The following is an 18,404-nucleotide window of genomic DNA, read 5'->3' as shown; positions in this document are numbered from 1 at the left end:
GTCAGTCGGCTGCTGCTGTTCAGGGCCCCCCCCCCCCTTTTTTTTTGGTCGGGGGTTAATTGATGCGGCTAATCACCAGATCAGTCCAGTCTCCATGGAAACCAGGAGTGGGGCTGTTGTACGGGAGGGAGGAAGGGAGGGAGGGAGGGAGGGAGAGCTGCTGCAGAATAGCGTGTGCTCCAGTGTGTCACAGTCAAATTAAAGGACCATGATTAAGTCTAAGTAGAGTATTATTGTTATTTGCTTATGATACAAGGCGTAATGGATTTTTGGTGTGTTATTTATATTATTTATTGTTTATGTGTGATCATATTAATTTGGCAGGAAGTACAGTAGGTCACATGGGAAACAGACGAGACCTCAGCGAATAGGAATATTCAAATGTTTTCATTGAGTACGAAGAAAATGTTGCACGAGTACATGTGGAAATATTTGATTTGTTAGATTATTGTGCAGACACATGGTTTCATGGATGTATACTTATATATATATATATACATATATATATATATAGTGGTATATTATTTGATTTATTATTAATGCATTTTACATGTAATTTGTCTATATTACATGAGTGGTAACTATTGAGCTCATTCTGTCTATACGTGTGTCAGGCTGTTCAATCAGTTAATTGTATTTAATAGTTTTAGTTGTACCTCATATACACCAAAATTATTAAGTATTCTCCAGTTGCTATAAAGAGCTATAAAAGGCGATTGACTGCTTTTCCACTGGAGGAGTGTCTTTCCTTCCTGTGGTGAGTCGACCTGAACCATCAGAAACTGAGAAGCTCTGTCACTTCCTGTCTTCCGGGGGCGGCGCCAGAATCTTTCTAAATCAGGAAGCAAATTCTAAAATTCCAGATTCAGTGAGTCGAACATTCCTGGTTCACAAAGCTACACACAAAAAGAGTTCATTGTTCAACCACACAATATCACAAACTCTGGAGCCATGAGACGTGTGTTGCTTATGTTGAGATTCATGTGTCCATAATAACACAAATGTGGTGTTGACATACAGACAGACACTGTGTGTGTGTGGGTGTTGTGTTGTTTGGTTTGTGCGCTGCAGTGTCAAATCACAAACACCAGATGTTTCTGTTTGTTCGGTTTGATAAAAATCCTCTGCTGTAATAATACGCTGAGCTGCTGTCTGGCTCTGCTGCAAACACACACTCACCTGGCTGCTGTCTGTGTGTGTCTGTGTGTGTATGTGTGTGTCTCTTGTTTGGGCTCACAAACATTTGCCTGTAAGTGTTGTGTTTGTGTGTCCTCCTGTTGTTGGGTCATTTTTCGTCGTGTCTCCAGATGTGAAGTAAATCTTTTCACATTGTCTTTTTCTTAATTTGCTGTGAGTTACTGTGTCGACTCGTCTGTGTTGTTGTGTTGTTGGTTTAAAGACGTAACACAACCACTGTGGCAGCTCCACACGTCTCTTTTTTCAAAGCACCTCTGTGCAGATGTTGTGTCCTGGATGCTGTGAGAGCATCAGTCGGTTCAGCCGATGCCACAAAACCACTCAGCCTCTGTCAACTGTAGAAATGATCACTTCTGTCCCTCCGGAGCAGAAGAGCAGGGACGAGGACAGAGGGTACGGACGAGTCAACAAAATGTCTGACCGCCATTAGCTTCTTGTTTCATTCTGACAGTCAGAGTTAGTTTGTTTTTCAACTTGACCAGCAGTCGTGACCGAGAGCTGCGGGACACGCCCACTTATATATTCCACCTGCTCCCATTGGACGGCACAAGCTGCCAATCACACTGTGGTATCCACCCCCTTACACATCCAGGGCTTTGTGGTCCATTGACTCTAAATGATCATAATTTACTAAATGTTTTGAAGAAGACCTGAAACTAGCGACTGAGTCATTTTCTCATAGACTTCAATAGAAACTACTGGTGAAGTCGCCCCCTGCTGGTCAGAGAGGGATCGCCCTCTGCTGCTGATTGGCTGGACTCGTCGTGAAACTCTTTGTTTTCTATGTGCAGAAGTCGGAGCTGTGTACGAACACCAGAAAGGAAAATTAGCACGAATTAAGAAAAAGAGAATTTGATATGAATGGAACCTTTAAAGAACATGTAACCATAGCAACAGGAGCACTGCTTCAGGCCCTGTCACCTGGTCGGGGGGGGGACTCACCTGAACACGAGTGAACCTGACTTTAATAGATGGAGGTGCAGTAAAACAAAGCCTCTTGATGAGATAAGGATCAGCTGGAGAAGAATGATTGTTCTTTCATGTCTTTTCTGTGAGGTGCCGTGTTGGGTTTGACCTACAGGGGGCGCAGCAGCCTCCTGCAGGTCTGTTGAAATGGTAGAAATGACACAGGTACAGAGTGTACGTTTCTGCAGCTCAGTGGGTGAACGTCTGCAGCTCTGTTAGTCCATGTGTGCAGTGTGCAGTGTGCAGTGTGTGTGTGCAGTGTGTGTGTGTGTGTGTGCAGTGTGTGTGTGTGTGTGGCTCAGTATAGGAGAGCTCTGCATCATATTGTACCAGACAGACAAAGTGTCGGGCTGAATACTAAGCAGCAGGCAGCTCTTCCTCACACAGTGCTAATCCAGCCTTATAGAACTCTGTGGTTTTTCAATGTTGCTTTAATGAAACAGATTCTCTTTTCATGACAATCAAATAAATCACAAAATCTTCTGGAAAAAAAAGTTTTAAAAACCTCCACATTCGTCAATTACCTGATATGATCCTGAGCTCTGAGACCAAATCTGAATCCTCTTTAAAGGAATGAATATCTTTTAATGTATCCACTCTCAAATTTCTCAGATAAAATCTGATTTCATAAAAATATCTAAGTCCTCACATCATCATAAAGCAAAAAGACCTTGACTTCTTTGATAAGACAATATTTTCCAAAATTATCCAGACTTTCAAAAAACAAAGGTCTAATTTTCCAAAGATGTCTTAAATTTCCCCAAATTCCAAATTTCCTGACTTTGGAAAATGTCCTCCAGTCCCTAAACTGTCCTCATTCGTCCTCGCTGTGAGTGACGATCCAAAATGTCCTCACGCTCGAGGTCCTCACAGAGATGGAAACACAGCAGACACACACACACAGGCACGCAGAGGCAGAGCAAGGACACAGCCTATATGGAAACACACTTTTATGAACACACACATGTACACACTGCAGCACACACAGACACACATTCTCAGCCCACTCAGTCGTATAGTTTCCAGGGAGGCGGAGGGTTTCTTTCTGGGCTGCGGGAGGGCGGGGGGGGGGGGGGGGGGGGCTGTTTGATGTAGGGTGCGTTGGAGCACGCTCGGTGGAGTGGCGGCCTCAGATGCACCCGGCCTCGGCAGGCTGTGGAAACGGAATGGGAGTCGGCTGAGGGTTCAGGCGAGGCTGTCCAGAATTTACATTTATATTAACGCTGCAGCCCCCCCGAGCTGCACTGCAGCCGAGCGCGGGGGGGGGGGGGGGGGGGGCGCTGCGTTCACATCTTCATCATCAAACTGTTGTTTCACTGTTGTCCTTTCAAGCTGCCGTCTGTGTGAGGCGCTCGCAGCCGGAGCCCGGGAGCTCGTTGTGATTGTTCAGCTCAAAGGACGAGTTGTGTGTTATTTACAGTTTGGAGAGAGTCACAAAATTCACAAGTTTAGTTTGGATGCAAGTTGTGTTCTGAGAGATTTGCATCATATACAACATAAATCACATTTAAGAGTCTTGCAGTGATTCTGAATTCACTGCATCAAATCTATAAATATCAAGAGTTTCAGAAAGCTCTGCTGTGGCTGTACATAATCTCTTGTTCCTAATATTGTTAATAATCCTCAACATCTCCTGGAGAAATTATCGATATTAAGTTTTGTGTCAGATCTTTAGAATCTTACGAAACCCACGATGACCTTCAGCTGCTGTTGCTATGCAGAAGAAACCAGAGAGAGGAACCAATCAGAACCGAAGGAACTCACGAGACACAAACTAAAACTAAACGATTCTCAACTTATTATAATAATATCACAACAGTAGGAACTACACTTCTGTTTCCAAAAATAGAATTCTGCTAATTGATCAGTGCACTGTCACTCTCGATCCCTTTCAAAATAAAGTTTCATCTCCAGTGCAATAGGAAAGTTCTGTGAACGTTTACTTCCAGGAAGGACAAATTATTTCTTTCACCAGTGTTTGTCTCATTAAGCTTCATTCCCAGGTCGTGTTGTGGGTCATTGAAATGTGTGTAACTGTGACACCTCTCTGGAGAAACACCTAATCGACAGAATTAAATAAATGTCACATTTGTAAATATCAGAAGAAAACCTGTAAATGCTTTTTGTCGAGTGTTTAAGTGTTTAAAGGAAGACGTTTGATTCCAGCTGGTTGTGTTTGTGTTAGATCATGACTCTGGACGAAGACGTCTGAGACTGTGTTCGGTTCAAAGACTCTTCGGCTTCGAGACCAGAACCAGATTGAAGTGGTTCCACACCGAGCTGCGACCAGGTACAGTCACTACAGGTGACCTCTGACCTCTGACCTCCCATTCACTCACCTTCACTGGTTCCACAGTAGCTTCGTCTTTGTAACAGGTTCAGTGCAGCTCGACCTGGTAAAAGGTAGTTTGCTACGTCCTAGCTAAAAGTTGCTAGCATTCATGATGGACCTGTTACAAGTAGTTGCTGGTTGGTTTCCCTCGTTGTTGAAATGTTGTTCAAAATGGATGCTGGATGCGAGCTAATCTGTAGCTAAGTAGTTTTATGCTACAATAAAAAAGTTTCTCTTCAGCCTCAGGTTGATTTGTGTTTTCCAGATGGAGGCGACCGCCGCAGACAAACGCCATCGAACACGATCCAAAGGAGTTCGAGGTACGTTCTTACTTCCTGTTCACGTCAACTAGCTGAACTCGTGCTAACTGAGTGGTTAGCGTGTGTTTACAATAACTCATCAAACTAACAACTACAATAAACTGTCATCCAGTCTATTTGTGTGTGTATAGTCTGAACCCTTTGCTAAGTTGAACTAGGTTATGAATTAACTGAACGTAGAACACGTGTGGGTTCTTATCGGACGTTAATCTTTGGGTCTGCCTGCAGCTGCTGTGGAGGCCGTGACCCCGGAGCTGTTCAGGTGAGTGAACCTCCGCTGACCTTCACTCATCATGACATCATCTACTGCTGGAGTCAGGTGGAGCCAGGTGGATTCAGGTGGAGCCAGGTGGAGGCAGGTGGAGTCAGGTGGAGTCGGGTGGAGTCAGGTGGAGGCAGGTGGAGGCAGGTGGAGCCAGGTGGAGGCGGGTGGAGTCAGGTGGAGGTGGGTGGAGGCAGGTGGAGTCAGGTGGAGGCAGGTGGAGGCGGGTGGAGTCGGGTGGAGGCGGGTGGAGTCAGGTGGAGGCAGGTGGAGGCTGCACCGGGTTCCTGAGGGAATGAGTTCAAGAAGTTAAAACCATGAGATTGTGAGATACAACAGTGGGTTGTGTTAATGTGTCACCCGGTTGTGTTACACATGAGCAGATTGGATCAAATTTCTCATTTCACTGTGACAGAAACAGGACTGGAGACAGTGTGGATTATCACTGCTACCTGTGTGTGTTAGTGTGTGTGTGAGTGTGTGTGTGTGTGTGTCTGTGTGCGAAGGGGAACGTTTCTGCTTCACTTAATCTCATTTAGTAAAACTGACAAATATTGGTGTGTGCAGCAGATTATGTGTGAACCCAGTTTGATCCAGGTCAGCACTTTACTGTAAACAACATGTCCCGTCTGCACCGGGGGGGGGGGGCCTCGAGCGGGGGGGCAGCAGAATCCCCGAGGATTTAGATGTGATGTCAGGAGCCGAGGACGGGGACGGGGAATCTTTGAAGTCACCGTTAATGACGGACAGGACTCTGAGTGTAAACACCGTGAGACTCTCATTAAGTCACGAGAAATATCTTCATCACTTTTATTTACTTCACCACAGTCAGCGACTAATCCCACTAATCCTCAGGGATTAACATGTACTAATTAATTTGTGATTGTGGTGTGATGTGGCAGATTTGGGTTAAAAAAACAACATGTGGCTGTGATATTAAAATGTTTCCACGACTTCATTTGAATGATAAACACATCACTTCAGTGGGAGCTGCTGCATCACAGCTCTGGATTTGAACTGTAACTGCAGGATGATGGAGGATGGATCCTCCGGCCAGCCAGGCCCACTAATGAGCACGACTAACGAGTCTCATGCAATTTACTCCAGGATGAGACCTAAAGTTTTTCTTGACACTTTGACCTTTTTGTCTCGGTCGATTGGGACAGTTCCTGATCCCAGTTCCTGATCCCAGTTCCTGATCCCAGTTCCTGATCCCAGTCCCATGTGTCCTGTTGAAGCAGCAGCAGCTTGACGACAGACCCACGTTAACGTGACATCTCGTTAAAGCTCAACAGAATAAAGAGAACGAGAAGCTGGCGTCTGATTAAAAAACAGAGAGCTCTTAAATAACAGAACACGCGTCGGTTGATATTCTGAGTTTCTGTTGCTGTCAGCAAATCAGAATGAAAAGATCAAACCCGGCAGCTTCACTCGTCTCTAAACACTTCTGATTTCTCTGGCCCGTCTGTGGCTCCGTCAGCTTTTAATGTTTTCTCATCACGCAGCCGTCAGCAGGAGGAGACTTCATGTTGTTGGGAAACTTTTTTAACTTTAAGTTTCTAATACAAACTTTAAATCTGCTGAACTAAAATAAAACACAGGAAGCAAATTCAATATTCAGATTCTTTGCAAACAGGCGAAAGTTTTTATATTTAGTTCTGAGGGTGATTTTAAGGCTCGACATGTGATGCATTGTGGGAATTGGATCATGATTGGACTTTGTGTCGTGGGAGTTCACACACACACCCACACACACACACACACACACACATACACACACACACACACATGAGCTGGAATCAATAAGGCAACACAGATTGATGAGCTTCCTCACCTTGAACAAAACCTCTCCCGCTCTTCCTCCTCTTTTCTCCACTCGTCCTCAACCTCCATTTCTCTCCCGCTCCTCTTCCTCCTGTCCTTCCTCTTCTCGTTTTCAGCCTCTTTTCGACTCCTCCTCTTCCATCTCATTTCCTCACGATGCTTTTATATCTCCTCCTCTTCCTCCTCCAACTCTTTCTAATTTACCTTCTCATATCTCTCCTCCCGATTCTCCTTCCCTGCTTCTCACTTTTGCACAATTGTCCTCACCATTACCCGTTCTTTCTTGATTCTCTTCCTCCTTGACATTCCTCCACTTTCTCATTTTCTTCCTCCTCCTCCTCCTCCTCCTCCTCCTCCTCCTCCTCTCTGCACTCGTGATGGTAAACCTTCACCTCCGTCTTCGTGCGGTTCCATTTTTATCCTGCAGTGAGAGCCAGTATAAATCAGGTGCTGTTGGGTGGAGGGTGGGTGGAGCTGTGCGGCGGGGGGTCAGAGGTCGTGGGCGTGGAGTCCCTCAAGCCAAGCGGTGTGCGTTGGCTGGCGGTCTGCGTGTCTCCAGGTCAGAGCGCCTGAAAGCTGCAGCAGCGTGACTCAGAGCTCTGGAGAGTTCTGCTGTCGACCGCGGCCACGATACGGAAAGAAACATTCAGAGAGAAAGAAGCAGCTCATCGGACCCCGGACTGAACCAACCCGGGTTCGGTCCATCCTGTTCTCATCTAATTCATCTTTATTCATAATGAGGATTATTAGTCCAGCTCCTGGGCCAGAGCCTCGACAGGAAGTGATGTTTAAAAAGTCTTCGGAGTCGGTTAAAAGACACAAAACAACAAAAAGAGACAAACAGTTAACACAACGTGATTTAAAAAAACGCAGACAGAATAACAAGAAACACATATAAAGACCACAAAGAGGAAAAATTAACACAAATCGACAAAGAAGAACCAGAAAAACACACAACACGAGGAAAGCCACAACTTGAAAGAGACACAAAACAGAGACAGGAAATGAGCCTGAAGAGACGAGGCCGTGGCTTCCAGGCGTCTCAGTCTGGGGGTCTGTCCTGTGTCTGAGGGACGTGGTCGGTCCTTCATCATACGTCCCATGTTCTTACACTGTGCTCTTCCCCCCCCAGCTGTCCCACCCCGGGCTGTGATGGCAGCGGACACGTCAGTGGAAAGTACGCCCGACACCGCAGGTACGAGCTGCTCACACACTGCTTGTTTACACTTCTCAAGTTTTCAGAAAATTCAGTTTATTAAAAACAATTCTAAGAGTCCGAAGAAAATAAGTTTGTCTTTTGTTCCAAGAAGAGATTTAGTACAATGTAGAAAATAGCGAAGCAGAAGCCTCAAGAGGTTTTAGGTTGGACACTGTAAAATTTAATCTGAGGTATTATTCTGATTCTGATTCTGATTGTGTTAAAAAAGGATGCATGCAGAAATTCTGAGGTTTTAGAAAACTTGTTTTAATAGCTGATGCACCTTTATTTGAAAGTTAAAGTCTTTGCAAATGTGCTATTTAAAATCGTTGCATTTATTTCAACAACATTTATTTTGAAAAACTAAAATAAGAGCCTTTAGGTGTGCGTTTGAAAAAAATGTTTTTCTTGGGAAAACTTAAAAATCCTTCGATCCCTGGATTTCTCTGCTTCACTGATTCTCTCACAGACTCTGACGCAATATGTCTACTTTCAAATCTTTATATGTGTAAAATGTAAATATTAACAACTCAAAATGTATTATATTTGATCCTTTTTTTGTCTTAAATAGCATTAGAGAATTACATTTCACAATTAATACATCAGTATGAATAAAATGAAAACTAAATCATGGGAGAAAATATAAAATATATGTGATTTAAACATCTCTTAAAGTCTGGTTCAGTCAGCTGCAGTCCAGCACCGGTGGCCCTCACCAGCTCAGAACCCGAGATGCAGTGATAATAAACAAGATGGCGTCGCGGTTTCAAACCTCGTCCATCGGCAGCTCGTTGCCTCCGGTCTGTGGCTCCGGTCCTCTGTCACAGGGCCGTAGATAGAGAAACCAATCAGGCCGAGCGCTGGGGGGGGGGGGGGGGGGGGGGGTGAAGTCCCCGGGTCCCGCTGACCGATGGCCGTCCTCCCCGCCGCCGCGGGGCCCCTCAGGCGGCTGGACGGATGGTTCCTGCCTCAGATCTCTGTCGCTGCAGGAGACGCTGAAACTGTGAATTACCAACAAACTGTGGGGGGGCCGCTGCACAATGTGACCCCACCATGAGTCACGGTGTTTTAACGTCTTGATTCTCTGCAGGAGAAGTGAGATTATTGTGAAATAAGCACTTTGAGAGTCTTATTTATTCGTACAGAACAAAACGTATGATCCCTGCATTTGCTGTCAATGTAAACACGTTGGTCCAGTTCCTTCCTGACACGAGTGGAACAAAGTAAACCAACACAACATCACATTCTTCTGCACAATTCCTGCTTTAAACTCATACATTTTTTATAAAACAGGTGAAATATATATCAAAACAAGTGCAGTGTGGCAGCGTTGAAGCAGAAGTGGACCACGGAGGTTTAAACAGTTAAAGGCTGAATATGATTCTGTGGAGGAGGAAATAAAGTATATTTCATTATTAAGGTAGAAAAAAAACAACAACCATTTAAACATCCATTATGGAATCAAAGCGCTTGTTGAGATGTTTTGAGGTTATTTAGAAATATCTCCATGGTATTGTTTCCACCGTGGAGGATTGTGTGTGTGTGTGGGAGGCTGGTGAGGAGGTTGCACAGCTCAGGACAGCGGTGGTTTGATGCCCGAGGTAACGGAGCGATAATGAGAAGGGGCAGGATGGCGAATCGCTGGCAGAGCAGACTGATGCAGACTGAGCCCGACTCTGGAGCTCAACATCCACGAGAAACTAAAATCACACTTTCTTATTAATAATCTGCTGGAACTGTACGAGTTTGATTTTAAAACCGTCTCACACCAGTTGTTCACTTGTGATTACTTCACTGCTCTGAGATCAGGATTATCACAAAGAGCTCAAAGGAATATTTCGTGTTTGTTAGTTAATTAGAAGAATTATGTAAAAACTGATCTCTGTGGATTTTGTTGTGTTTTGTGTTGATAAAACAAGATAAATTAAGATAAAACAAGACTTTATTTATCCAAAAGAAAATTCTTGTGCCAGCTTTCTCCAGATTACAGAAACACAATATATAATAGATACAGAGAATTAAACAAGAGTATGAGTCTTAAAATAAAAGTGAAGATACAAATACAAGTATAAAGTCTATAATTAGTGAAACTATAAATAAATATAAATTAAGTTTGCCAACATTTTATGGAAATCGGTTGAATATTTTTTAAGTCATCCTGTTCACTAGCAAACAAACAGCAATAATAACACAAACGAAAACCAATGATTGTAAAATCAAAAAATGCAAAATAATTATAATTACAAAAATGAAAAAATAGTTTCACATCAGAATTTATGTTTTCACCTGAAATTCAAATACAGCCTCACGTTCATCTAACGTCCAATTGATGTTCCCATTTGAACTTTGACTTTTCATAATTGAAAACAGAAGTTGTTAAAATATTAACTTTTACCTGCGAGAGAGAGAGAGAGAGAGAGAGAGAGAGAGAGAGAGACTGTGTGATGGTCCCTCTCTGGAGAAACGTTGGATGAATTACTTCATCAGTTAATCATCAGCTGATCACAAGCCACTCAAACGTCTGATTTTCACAAAGACACAGCGCGGGGGGGGGGGGGCGCAGCTTCTGCTAATTTGTCTCCCGTCTGATTTCCTCGTGTTATTTATTTCTCCGTCTTTCCGCTGAATGCTAATAAGACGTTACTCGTTGGGAAGTCCCTCCTGACTCCACATGAGTCAACCATATCCACAAACAAAAACCTTTGGTGAGAATTTAATTTTACATTTCATAAGCGTCTTCCCCAGAGTGGGATGAAAAGACGGAAGTCGGTTTCATCCTTCATGAACACAGAGGTCCAGAATGTGTTTAGCCCGACTTCGCCTTCATGCTAATGCGAGAACTGTCAGTCGAGCTTTGTTTACACAGACGGAAACTCTCCTTCAAAAAAACTAAAATTCAAATGACTTCTGTGATTATTGGTTTGGCTTCAAATGTTGACAACAAACTCCCGCGCTGCTCCGGGGGGGGGGGGGGGGGGAGAATCTCAGCAAGAAGCTAACGAGACACGCTAATGCTAACTGGAGCTAATCTGCTAAATAGACAGCGGACAAATGTCAGCGCTCAAAGTTTCAGGATCTGAATTTGATTCGTGTTCAGAATTGATTTTTAAAAAAATCCTAATTTGAGAAAAGCAGAATAGTTTTAACCTCGAGATGTTTCCAGTGGTTGAGAACACACGAGCGTCAGTGGGCAGCGGCCGCAGGTTCAATTCCCATGCCCCCCCCCCCTCATCCCACTCCTCTGCCGTCCTGTCAATAAAGATAAACTTAAGATAGATAAACAAAGATAGCAAAGCACATTCCTAAGACTGCCTTACTTCTTGTTAGAGTAAAACAGTAAAGTCAGTTTATTCGATACAACATTTGTCAGTCTACTTTTTGTTAATATTACAACTTTATTTTGTCTTATTTCATAATATGATGGTACAACTCTATCCTTGTAATAATATAACTTTATTCTCATCATATGGCCATTTTCCTCTTGATATTAAGACTTTATTCTCGAAATATGACTTTAATATGACCTTATTCTGCAAATCCCAGTTTCTGCCCCTTTAAATTGGCTCGTAACTCGTCTCTGAATCCCTCGTGGGAAATTCAGATTCTTCTTCTTCATGGGATTTGTTGACAATAAGAAAAGAAAAATAACTTTATCTTCGTATCTTGATTTATTCCTGAGAGCCAATCAAAACATTCCTCCACATCACAGCTCCGTGCTGCCGTCAACGCCAATGAATGAGTTTGGAGAAGGGGGGTGGGGGGGGGGGGGGGGTGAGGATTAAAGCCTCTATCTCCCCCTGTGCCCCCCCCACCCCACCGCCCACATTTCTTTCTTCCTCCCCTACCTTTCTTTGTCTTTCTCTCATTCACTTTATCCCTCTCTCTCTCTCTCTCTCTCTCTCTCTCTCTCTCTCTCTCTCTCTCTCTCTCTCTCACTCTCTCTGTCTCCCTCTCTCTCTGGAGGATGTCACCATGGCGACAGCACCGAGGATGCTGCAGTATGAGGACCAGGAGGGATGCAGCCTGTCTCCCATGGCAACCGCTAGTATAGGATCTGAACATTGGTTCGCCCACACCCCCCCCCCGCTCCCCCTCCTCCCCTCCTTCCTTGTATGCCACCATCCAGTGTCGCATATAGATATATATTTATATTTATACCTGTAAACCCCTGGGTTAGTAAAAGAAGCATTGCCATGGCGATGCATGTTGGCACATGCCGTTGCCGTGACGATGATCCCACCTCATATTTCATATTTCCAGATGTAATTATCACGAGATTCTATTTCTGTCGCCTTGTTCACGTTCTTCATTGTCACAAAGAACTAACATATAAAAAACTGTTGATATTAAAACTTTGTCAACAACTGGAGGAATCGAACCCGAGAGTCGCTCCACCCCCGCTCATTAACAAAGAACAGGATATGTATTTAGTTATGAGGAAACTTCTGTTCTCGATTATGGATTCAGCACCGAGGGATTTTAAAACAGACGAGAGTTCAGCTGTAAATGAGTTTTTCCTCGTTGATTAATAATCCTCTCGGGTCCTGAAGCGTTCTACCTCAAGCTGCTGTGGCTGCCAGTGGGCTCACCAAACAGTTCTATAGAAAAGTGACCTGCTAGCTGAGCAATATTAATGCTACAAACATCCCATAATGCAAATCTGCAGAAGCAGCTGTCAAATGGTCTTTTAAAAAAAATCAAACAGGAACCTGCTCGTCAGCCTCGATGTCTCCAGACAGAAGTTTGATCTTTATATTGATAGATTATCGATCGATGGTTATTAATCTTAATGCATCAAATCAAACTGCAGCAGATCAGTTTAAGAGAGAATGTGATGATAGAACCCCCCCCCCCCCGTCTCTCTCTTTCCCTGCACATAATTACCATGCGTAGTCTCTCGCCCTTGTCTGCCGCGTTCCCTCGTTTCTGATCTGCTTTAATTACTACCGGAATTTTAATTGGCGGGAGACAGCAAGGTGGCTGAGGTCACTCTCTCTCTCACACACACACACACACATTCAATACACACACACACACATTCAATACACACACACACACACACACAGACACACACACAGGCAAGCTGGCAGTCTGACAGCCTATTGGGTAAAAACTGGGGGGATCATTTGAGGTAAAATGCGTGTGTGTGTCTGTGTGTCTCTCTCTCTGTGTGTGTCTGTGTGTGTTTGTGTTATCGGGAAGGAGTATTGCTGCAGTGCTGTGTGGTGAATGAATTGAATTTAATCGCAGTTTCTCTTCAAACAAAGCTTTGTTGGCATTTCTGAGATTTCAGGTTCCTGCAAACATGAAACATATTAATGTAATAATACCTTAATTAGAATATAGGGAATTGAATATGAATCTTTTTAAGGAGAAACACTGAAACTCAGAAGACGATGATGAAAGGAGGTGAAGACGAGGCATCAATCTGAAGCAGAGACGATCTCATTGAATTTACTTTGCTATTATTAATATAAAAATATGATAATAATATAAATGATTATAGGGAGACAGTACTGGAATTTGTGGAAAATGTGGTAAAAGATTTTTTTTATTTTATTTCCGTGATGTGAAATAGATAACAAGTGACACTCTGTCCTCTGGAGTTCCACAGGGGTCAATCCTAGGTCCTCTTTTATTATCATCCTACATGGTTCATATTTAGTTGGAGCATTTTGTGAAGACAACAATGATGGTCAACGATATCATGTTGTGTAATTCCTGCAGTGATGGAAAACAGTCTGGTACTTTAACACATCAGATTGGAGGTTCTGCCCTGAAGCTAAATGCTTTCAAACTCGCACACTGTGACAAAATGCTAATTAATATCCTCGTATCAAAGAGATAACAACGTTTAAAGGGATTTATATTCTGTGGCGTTTGTTTGTTGATTGATAAAAGATAAAGTTGAGATTGAATGGTGCTCATACCTTAATCTGCAGGTTTGGTTTTATTGTGAAAAGCAGCGTCACCTCCTCCAATTCATCCTCAAGCACCAAACAAGCACTTTCATATGGAAATGGCCTAATTGATTTCGTAAAATCCACATTAAAGCCGTGTATAATTGTGCTTGCTGTTCTGGAGCAATTAAAGCAGAATTTTGCCAACAGTTAATGACTATTATGGGATTTGCGTAATTGAGGCCCCGGTTGAATAAGCTTTGGGTTTTTTTATTGTGTGTCAGCGGCTGATTCTCCTCCTCAGTGAGAGCGAGTGTGAAAAGCCTCTTTGGGTTTTTACATGTGCACCACGAGCACTTTGACCTCTGAACCCCGGACCCGACCTTCGTGATGATGATGTTGACCCCTGACCGTCGACTCTCAGACTTTTCTCTGCTCATCTCGTGGAACTAGAAACCGACTCAGAAGCAGGATCACATGTTTGAACCTTCGTTTTCATAATGATAGAAATGTAATGTCAGGGATGCTCACTTTATATTTTTTAACTGTTTTGTGATTTATTAGATATTTATGTTGAGATATTAACAATAATCCTCTTTGTTTTAATTGTGAGCACAAGACAATGACCTTGAAGACTCAGCACAAGTTTCACACTGCCTGAAATGTGATGTTTCAATTTTCTCCTCTATTTCAATAAGAACCAGCAGTGCCCTTATGAAACCATATTTAATCCAGACTTTTATTCGTATCTTTCAAGCTTCAAATTCAAGATTTTTATTATCAAACAATTAAGCAGTCGCTGGTAATGAAATGCTTGAGTCACAGGCTCTCTTCTAACAATGCTCAAGAATTAAAAAAACAAAGACAAAATTTTGAATAAAATTGTGTAAAATAGAATATAAAAAATTTAAAATATGAAATAAAATATATATATATAAATATATATATACAGCTTAAGAAAGAAAAATATAGTAGTGCAATTTTGTGCACCAAATTACATTTAAAATATAGATCCATGAACGATTCTCTCAGAAATCATCACAAATGGAAAAAAGTCTCACGATGTTAAAGAAAGTTAAAAAGTGTATAAATCCATGATCCGCCCCCTGATCCAGATCCACACTAGAACCTAAAGAGTTCTTCTCTGACCCGAGCCATAACCTTCCATCAAGATTCATGGAAATACTTTCTGGATTTTTTCCTGTTCTCTTGCTGACAAACAAATACAGATGAAATCATCCTAAGCAGAGGTGATGACTGCGTGGCTTCATATTGTGAAGTCGTTGGCTGTTTGCTTCGTTGTCTCCCTGAAAACACCCAGATTGTGTATTTTATGCCGGCTCCGGAGCTCACAGCACATAGCTTCACTATTTACATGATTAAAACCTCAGACAGCTGCTGGTTTTCCCACAGATTTACTTAGCTTTAAGTCAAAATCCCCCTGTTGACCTATAATTGGCTGAACCCCGATTCTTTGACTGGGATCTATGTTTATGCTGATATGGCCCCGCCCTTGCTTCAAGTCTCCCCACCCTCACAGCGCCACCTGCAGTCGAGGAGGCTTTTACAGCTGCTCAGCTCCACCCACAAGTTGACAGGATTGGTTTGTTAGGTTTGTGACATCACAAGCCCAGACTGTTTGAATCAGTTTTTGTTTTTTTTCGGCATTTCCTCACTGTGGTGTTAAGGTGGAAATTATCAAAATATGTATTTTATATATCTACTAAAAAGACCTTTAGACCTAATGCCTCCTTTAATATTGACACAGGTGACATTGTTAGAATTGCTCTGAAGTTGTTTGAGGACATTTCAGAAAAGCAATATTCACAAATTTCTTGGATAAACAACAAAATAAGTGTTAAACTGTAACACACAGCATATAAAGCATAAAGACAATTCCATGTCACAGTGAAATGACCATAATTAGACAATCTGAGTTGTGTTGATAGCAGAACAATATTTGTGATCTCTTCCATCCAACAGATGTGGAGCTCAACTTGTATCAGTCCAGCTGTGACCTTTTGTCTATAAACCAATAATTCTGAAAGACCAAAAATCAAATATAACCAAGCTCCGAGCCAAGTGGAGCTCTCCCTTGAATGTTGGTGGTTTTCTGGCGGTGTTGTTTTAAATGTTAGCCAGCTCTGGCCCGCATGTGTCTGCCAGAGTTGGCTCGGTTCTCCAGACTTGTTTGACCTCAGAATCAGCTGCAGTTAGCAGTGGGAGGCGAAGCTCTGGGCCAGTGAAGTTAAAGATGAAATCACGCAAATGATCAGATAGTGGATATGAGAACAAAGATGGCCGCTGATCATGTATGCGCCCTCTGTCTCGCCTCAGTGTCTACGGCTGCCCGCTGGCCAAGAAGAGGAAGGCTCTGGAAAAACAGCCGCTGGAGCCGGCTGCCAAGAGGAGGCCCTTTCTCACCTCCTGCCCAGGCGAGGAGGAGGAGGAGGAGGAGGAGGAAGCCAGTGTCTACACCGGCTACGAGAACGAAGCCATAGAGGCAGGGGGTGTGGGGAAGGAGCAAGGGGAGGTAGCGGAGGATGAGGAGGAGGAAGAGGATGGGGAGAGAGAGGGAGATGAGGAGGAGGTAGAGGATGAGTTCTCAGAGGACAACGAGGAGCAGGGCGATGAGGAGGAGGAGGAAGAAGATGAGGAGCTAGATGTGGAGAGAGCGGTTAAGACAGTAGGAGGAGAGAGGGCGGAGGAGGAGGAGGAAGAGGAGGAGGAGGAAGGGATAGACGACGAGGAAGAGGAAGTGGACGATGGCGATGATGAGGAGGAGCAGGAGGATGAGGAAGATGAGGAAGAGGAGGAGGAAGAGGAGCATAATCATCAGAAGGGTGAGTCATAAAAAAGTTTCTACTCATGTTAATTGATTTATAAAATGTGTTTGTTTTGATGTGTAATTCAAATGTTTTAGTTGAGTCCATATTCATATTCATAACATGTACCACTGCCAGCCACCAGGGGGCGATCCAGATGTTTTGGCTTCACTTTTCCTCAGTTCATCCATCTCTATATGAAGTCATTGGTTTATATTCATATTTAGGTGGCAGCAAATTGAAACTGAAGTTCTGGAGCCAGTGGTGAACTGACTGAGCTCGTTTCAAATAACGTGGAGAAGTTTACGATCGACACTCCCACATGATGTCACTTTATTATTCATGATGTTAGTTAACGACATCACTCACTCACATTTTTCCTACTGTAGTTTTTGGGGTTTTGAAATTTTTGACTTTGGGGTTTGTTTGTGATGAGCTGCTGTTCCGATCTGAGATGGAAGAAGAAGAAGAAGGAGGATCTGGGACCTTTAGGTGGCGCTGTTTCCCTCTGCTCCTCGTTCCTGCTGTTCAGACTATGAACACCAGGGGGCTCTCATACTAGACTACGCTACTGCAGATGTTTTACAAAATACAAAAGGCGTCCAGCAGCAGCTCAATCACGGCACTTTGACAGTTTCAGAAAGAAAACTGCAACCAGCCTGAGCACAGGTCCAGAAACCAGCCGGTTCCCAGTAGACTGAACTGGTGTTTAACCACTTCCACCAGAGGCAGTTCACAGGAATTGAATTTCATGTTGGAAATTGAAAATACACAGTGATCTTCTGATTCCTCTACTCATTTCCAAGAGTCCTGATAACAAAGCCTGTTCTTTGTCACGTGAACAGAAATGAGTGCTGCTGTCATTTCTCAGTGTCGGGATTTGTTTTCCAGATGTCAAACATCTGCTAAGATCCCATCGTATTTGAATTAGTCTGAAGAGGAGCCACAGAGACGTTATCAGCTCATGAGATGGTGTCTGTGGGACCGGCTCATGTTCAGCTGGTTCTGGGTCAAGCTGGTGTCGACCCAGTCTGCGGTGGTGGAGCCGTGATGCTGAGCAGAGTCGCTGGTCGACCAGATGCTCGGTGCTCCCCCCCCCCACCACGTTTCCCTCCATTCCCCCCCCAAACACCCCCCGTGTCCTCAATCGCTTCTGACAGCGCTTCACGAATAATCGGGAGAGGAGCTCTGCTGAGTTATTAACTCCCCCCCCACCCCCCCTCCCTGTTCCCAGCCTCGTCTCGGCGGACGTGTCACATGCGCTCTGCCTCGGCTTCTCCTCCTGAGGATATTTATGGCTCCTGAATCGGAGCACCTCACACGCCTCCCTTTTCCATTTCTCTGCTCTCATTCGCCGTCGCTGTCCCCAAAACCCAGAGCGAGGCTTCGCGGGGCGACGGCTGCTCTGCACGGCTCCGGGTTGTGTGTTTTCTGTGGGTAAACAGTGGATGGTAATTGGGAGGGATGCAGATAATGTATTCAGGAAGAAGAGGGAAAGTGGGTTCATCAGCAGCTGATTAGAGGATGTAAAAGCTTTGTTTCCTTTTCATCTGCAGGATTTTTCCTCTTTTAATAAATGA

The 18,404-nt window shown here is 43.7% G+C and overlaps 1 protein-coding gene across 7 annotated transcripts in view; it reads left to right on the top strand.

The window, feature by feature from the left end:
* Window positions 1–18,404, top strand: part of myt1la (myelin transcription factor 1-like, a) — a 47,274-nt gene that overhangs the window by 6,229 nt on the left and 22,641 nt on the right. For all 7 annotated transcript variants that reach the window (XM_062411563.1, XM_062411560.1, XM_062411559.1 and 4 more), the window contains exons 2-6: window positions 4,349–4,453; window positions 4,761–4,815; window positions 5,044–5,077; window positions 8,034–8,096; window positions 16,337–16,842. In XM_062411563.1, coding sequence (XP_062267547.1) covers window positions 4,761–4,815; window positions 5,044–5,077; window positions 8,034–8,096; window positions 16,337–16,842 — 658 coding nt within the window. In that variant the 5' untranslated portion in view covers window positions 4,349–4,453. The remainder of the gene's footprint in view (window positions 1–4,348; window positions 4,454–4,760; window positions 4,816–5,043; window positions 5,078–8,033; window positions 8,097–16,336; window positions 16,843–18,404) is intronic.

Source organism: Platichthys flesus, chromosome 18 (genome assembly GCF_949316205.1).
Source record: "Platichthys flesus chromosome 18, fPlaFle2.1, whole genome shotgun sequence".
Taxonomy (NCBI): Eukaryota; Metazoa; Chordata; class Actinopteri; order Pleuronectiformes; family Pleuronectidae; genus Platichthys; species Platichthys flesus.
Note: the sequence above shows the minus strand (reverse complement) of the source record. Positions and strands in the feature narration are given on the sequence as shown.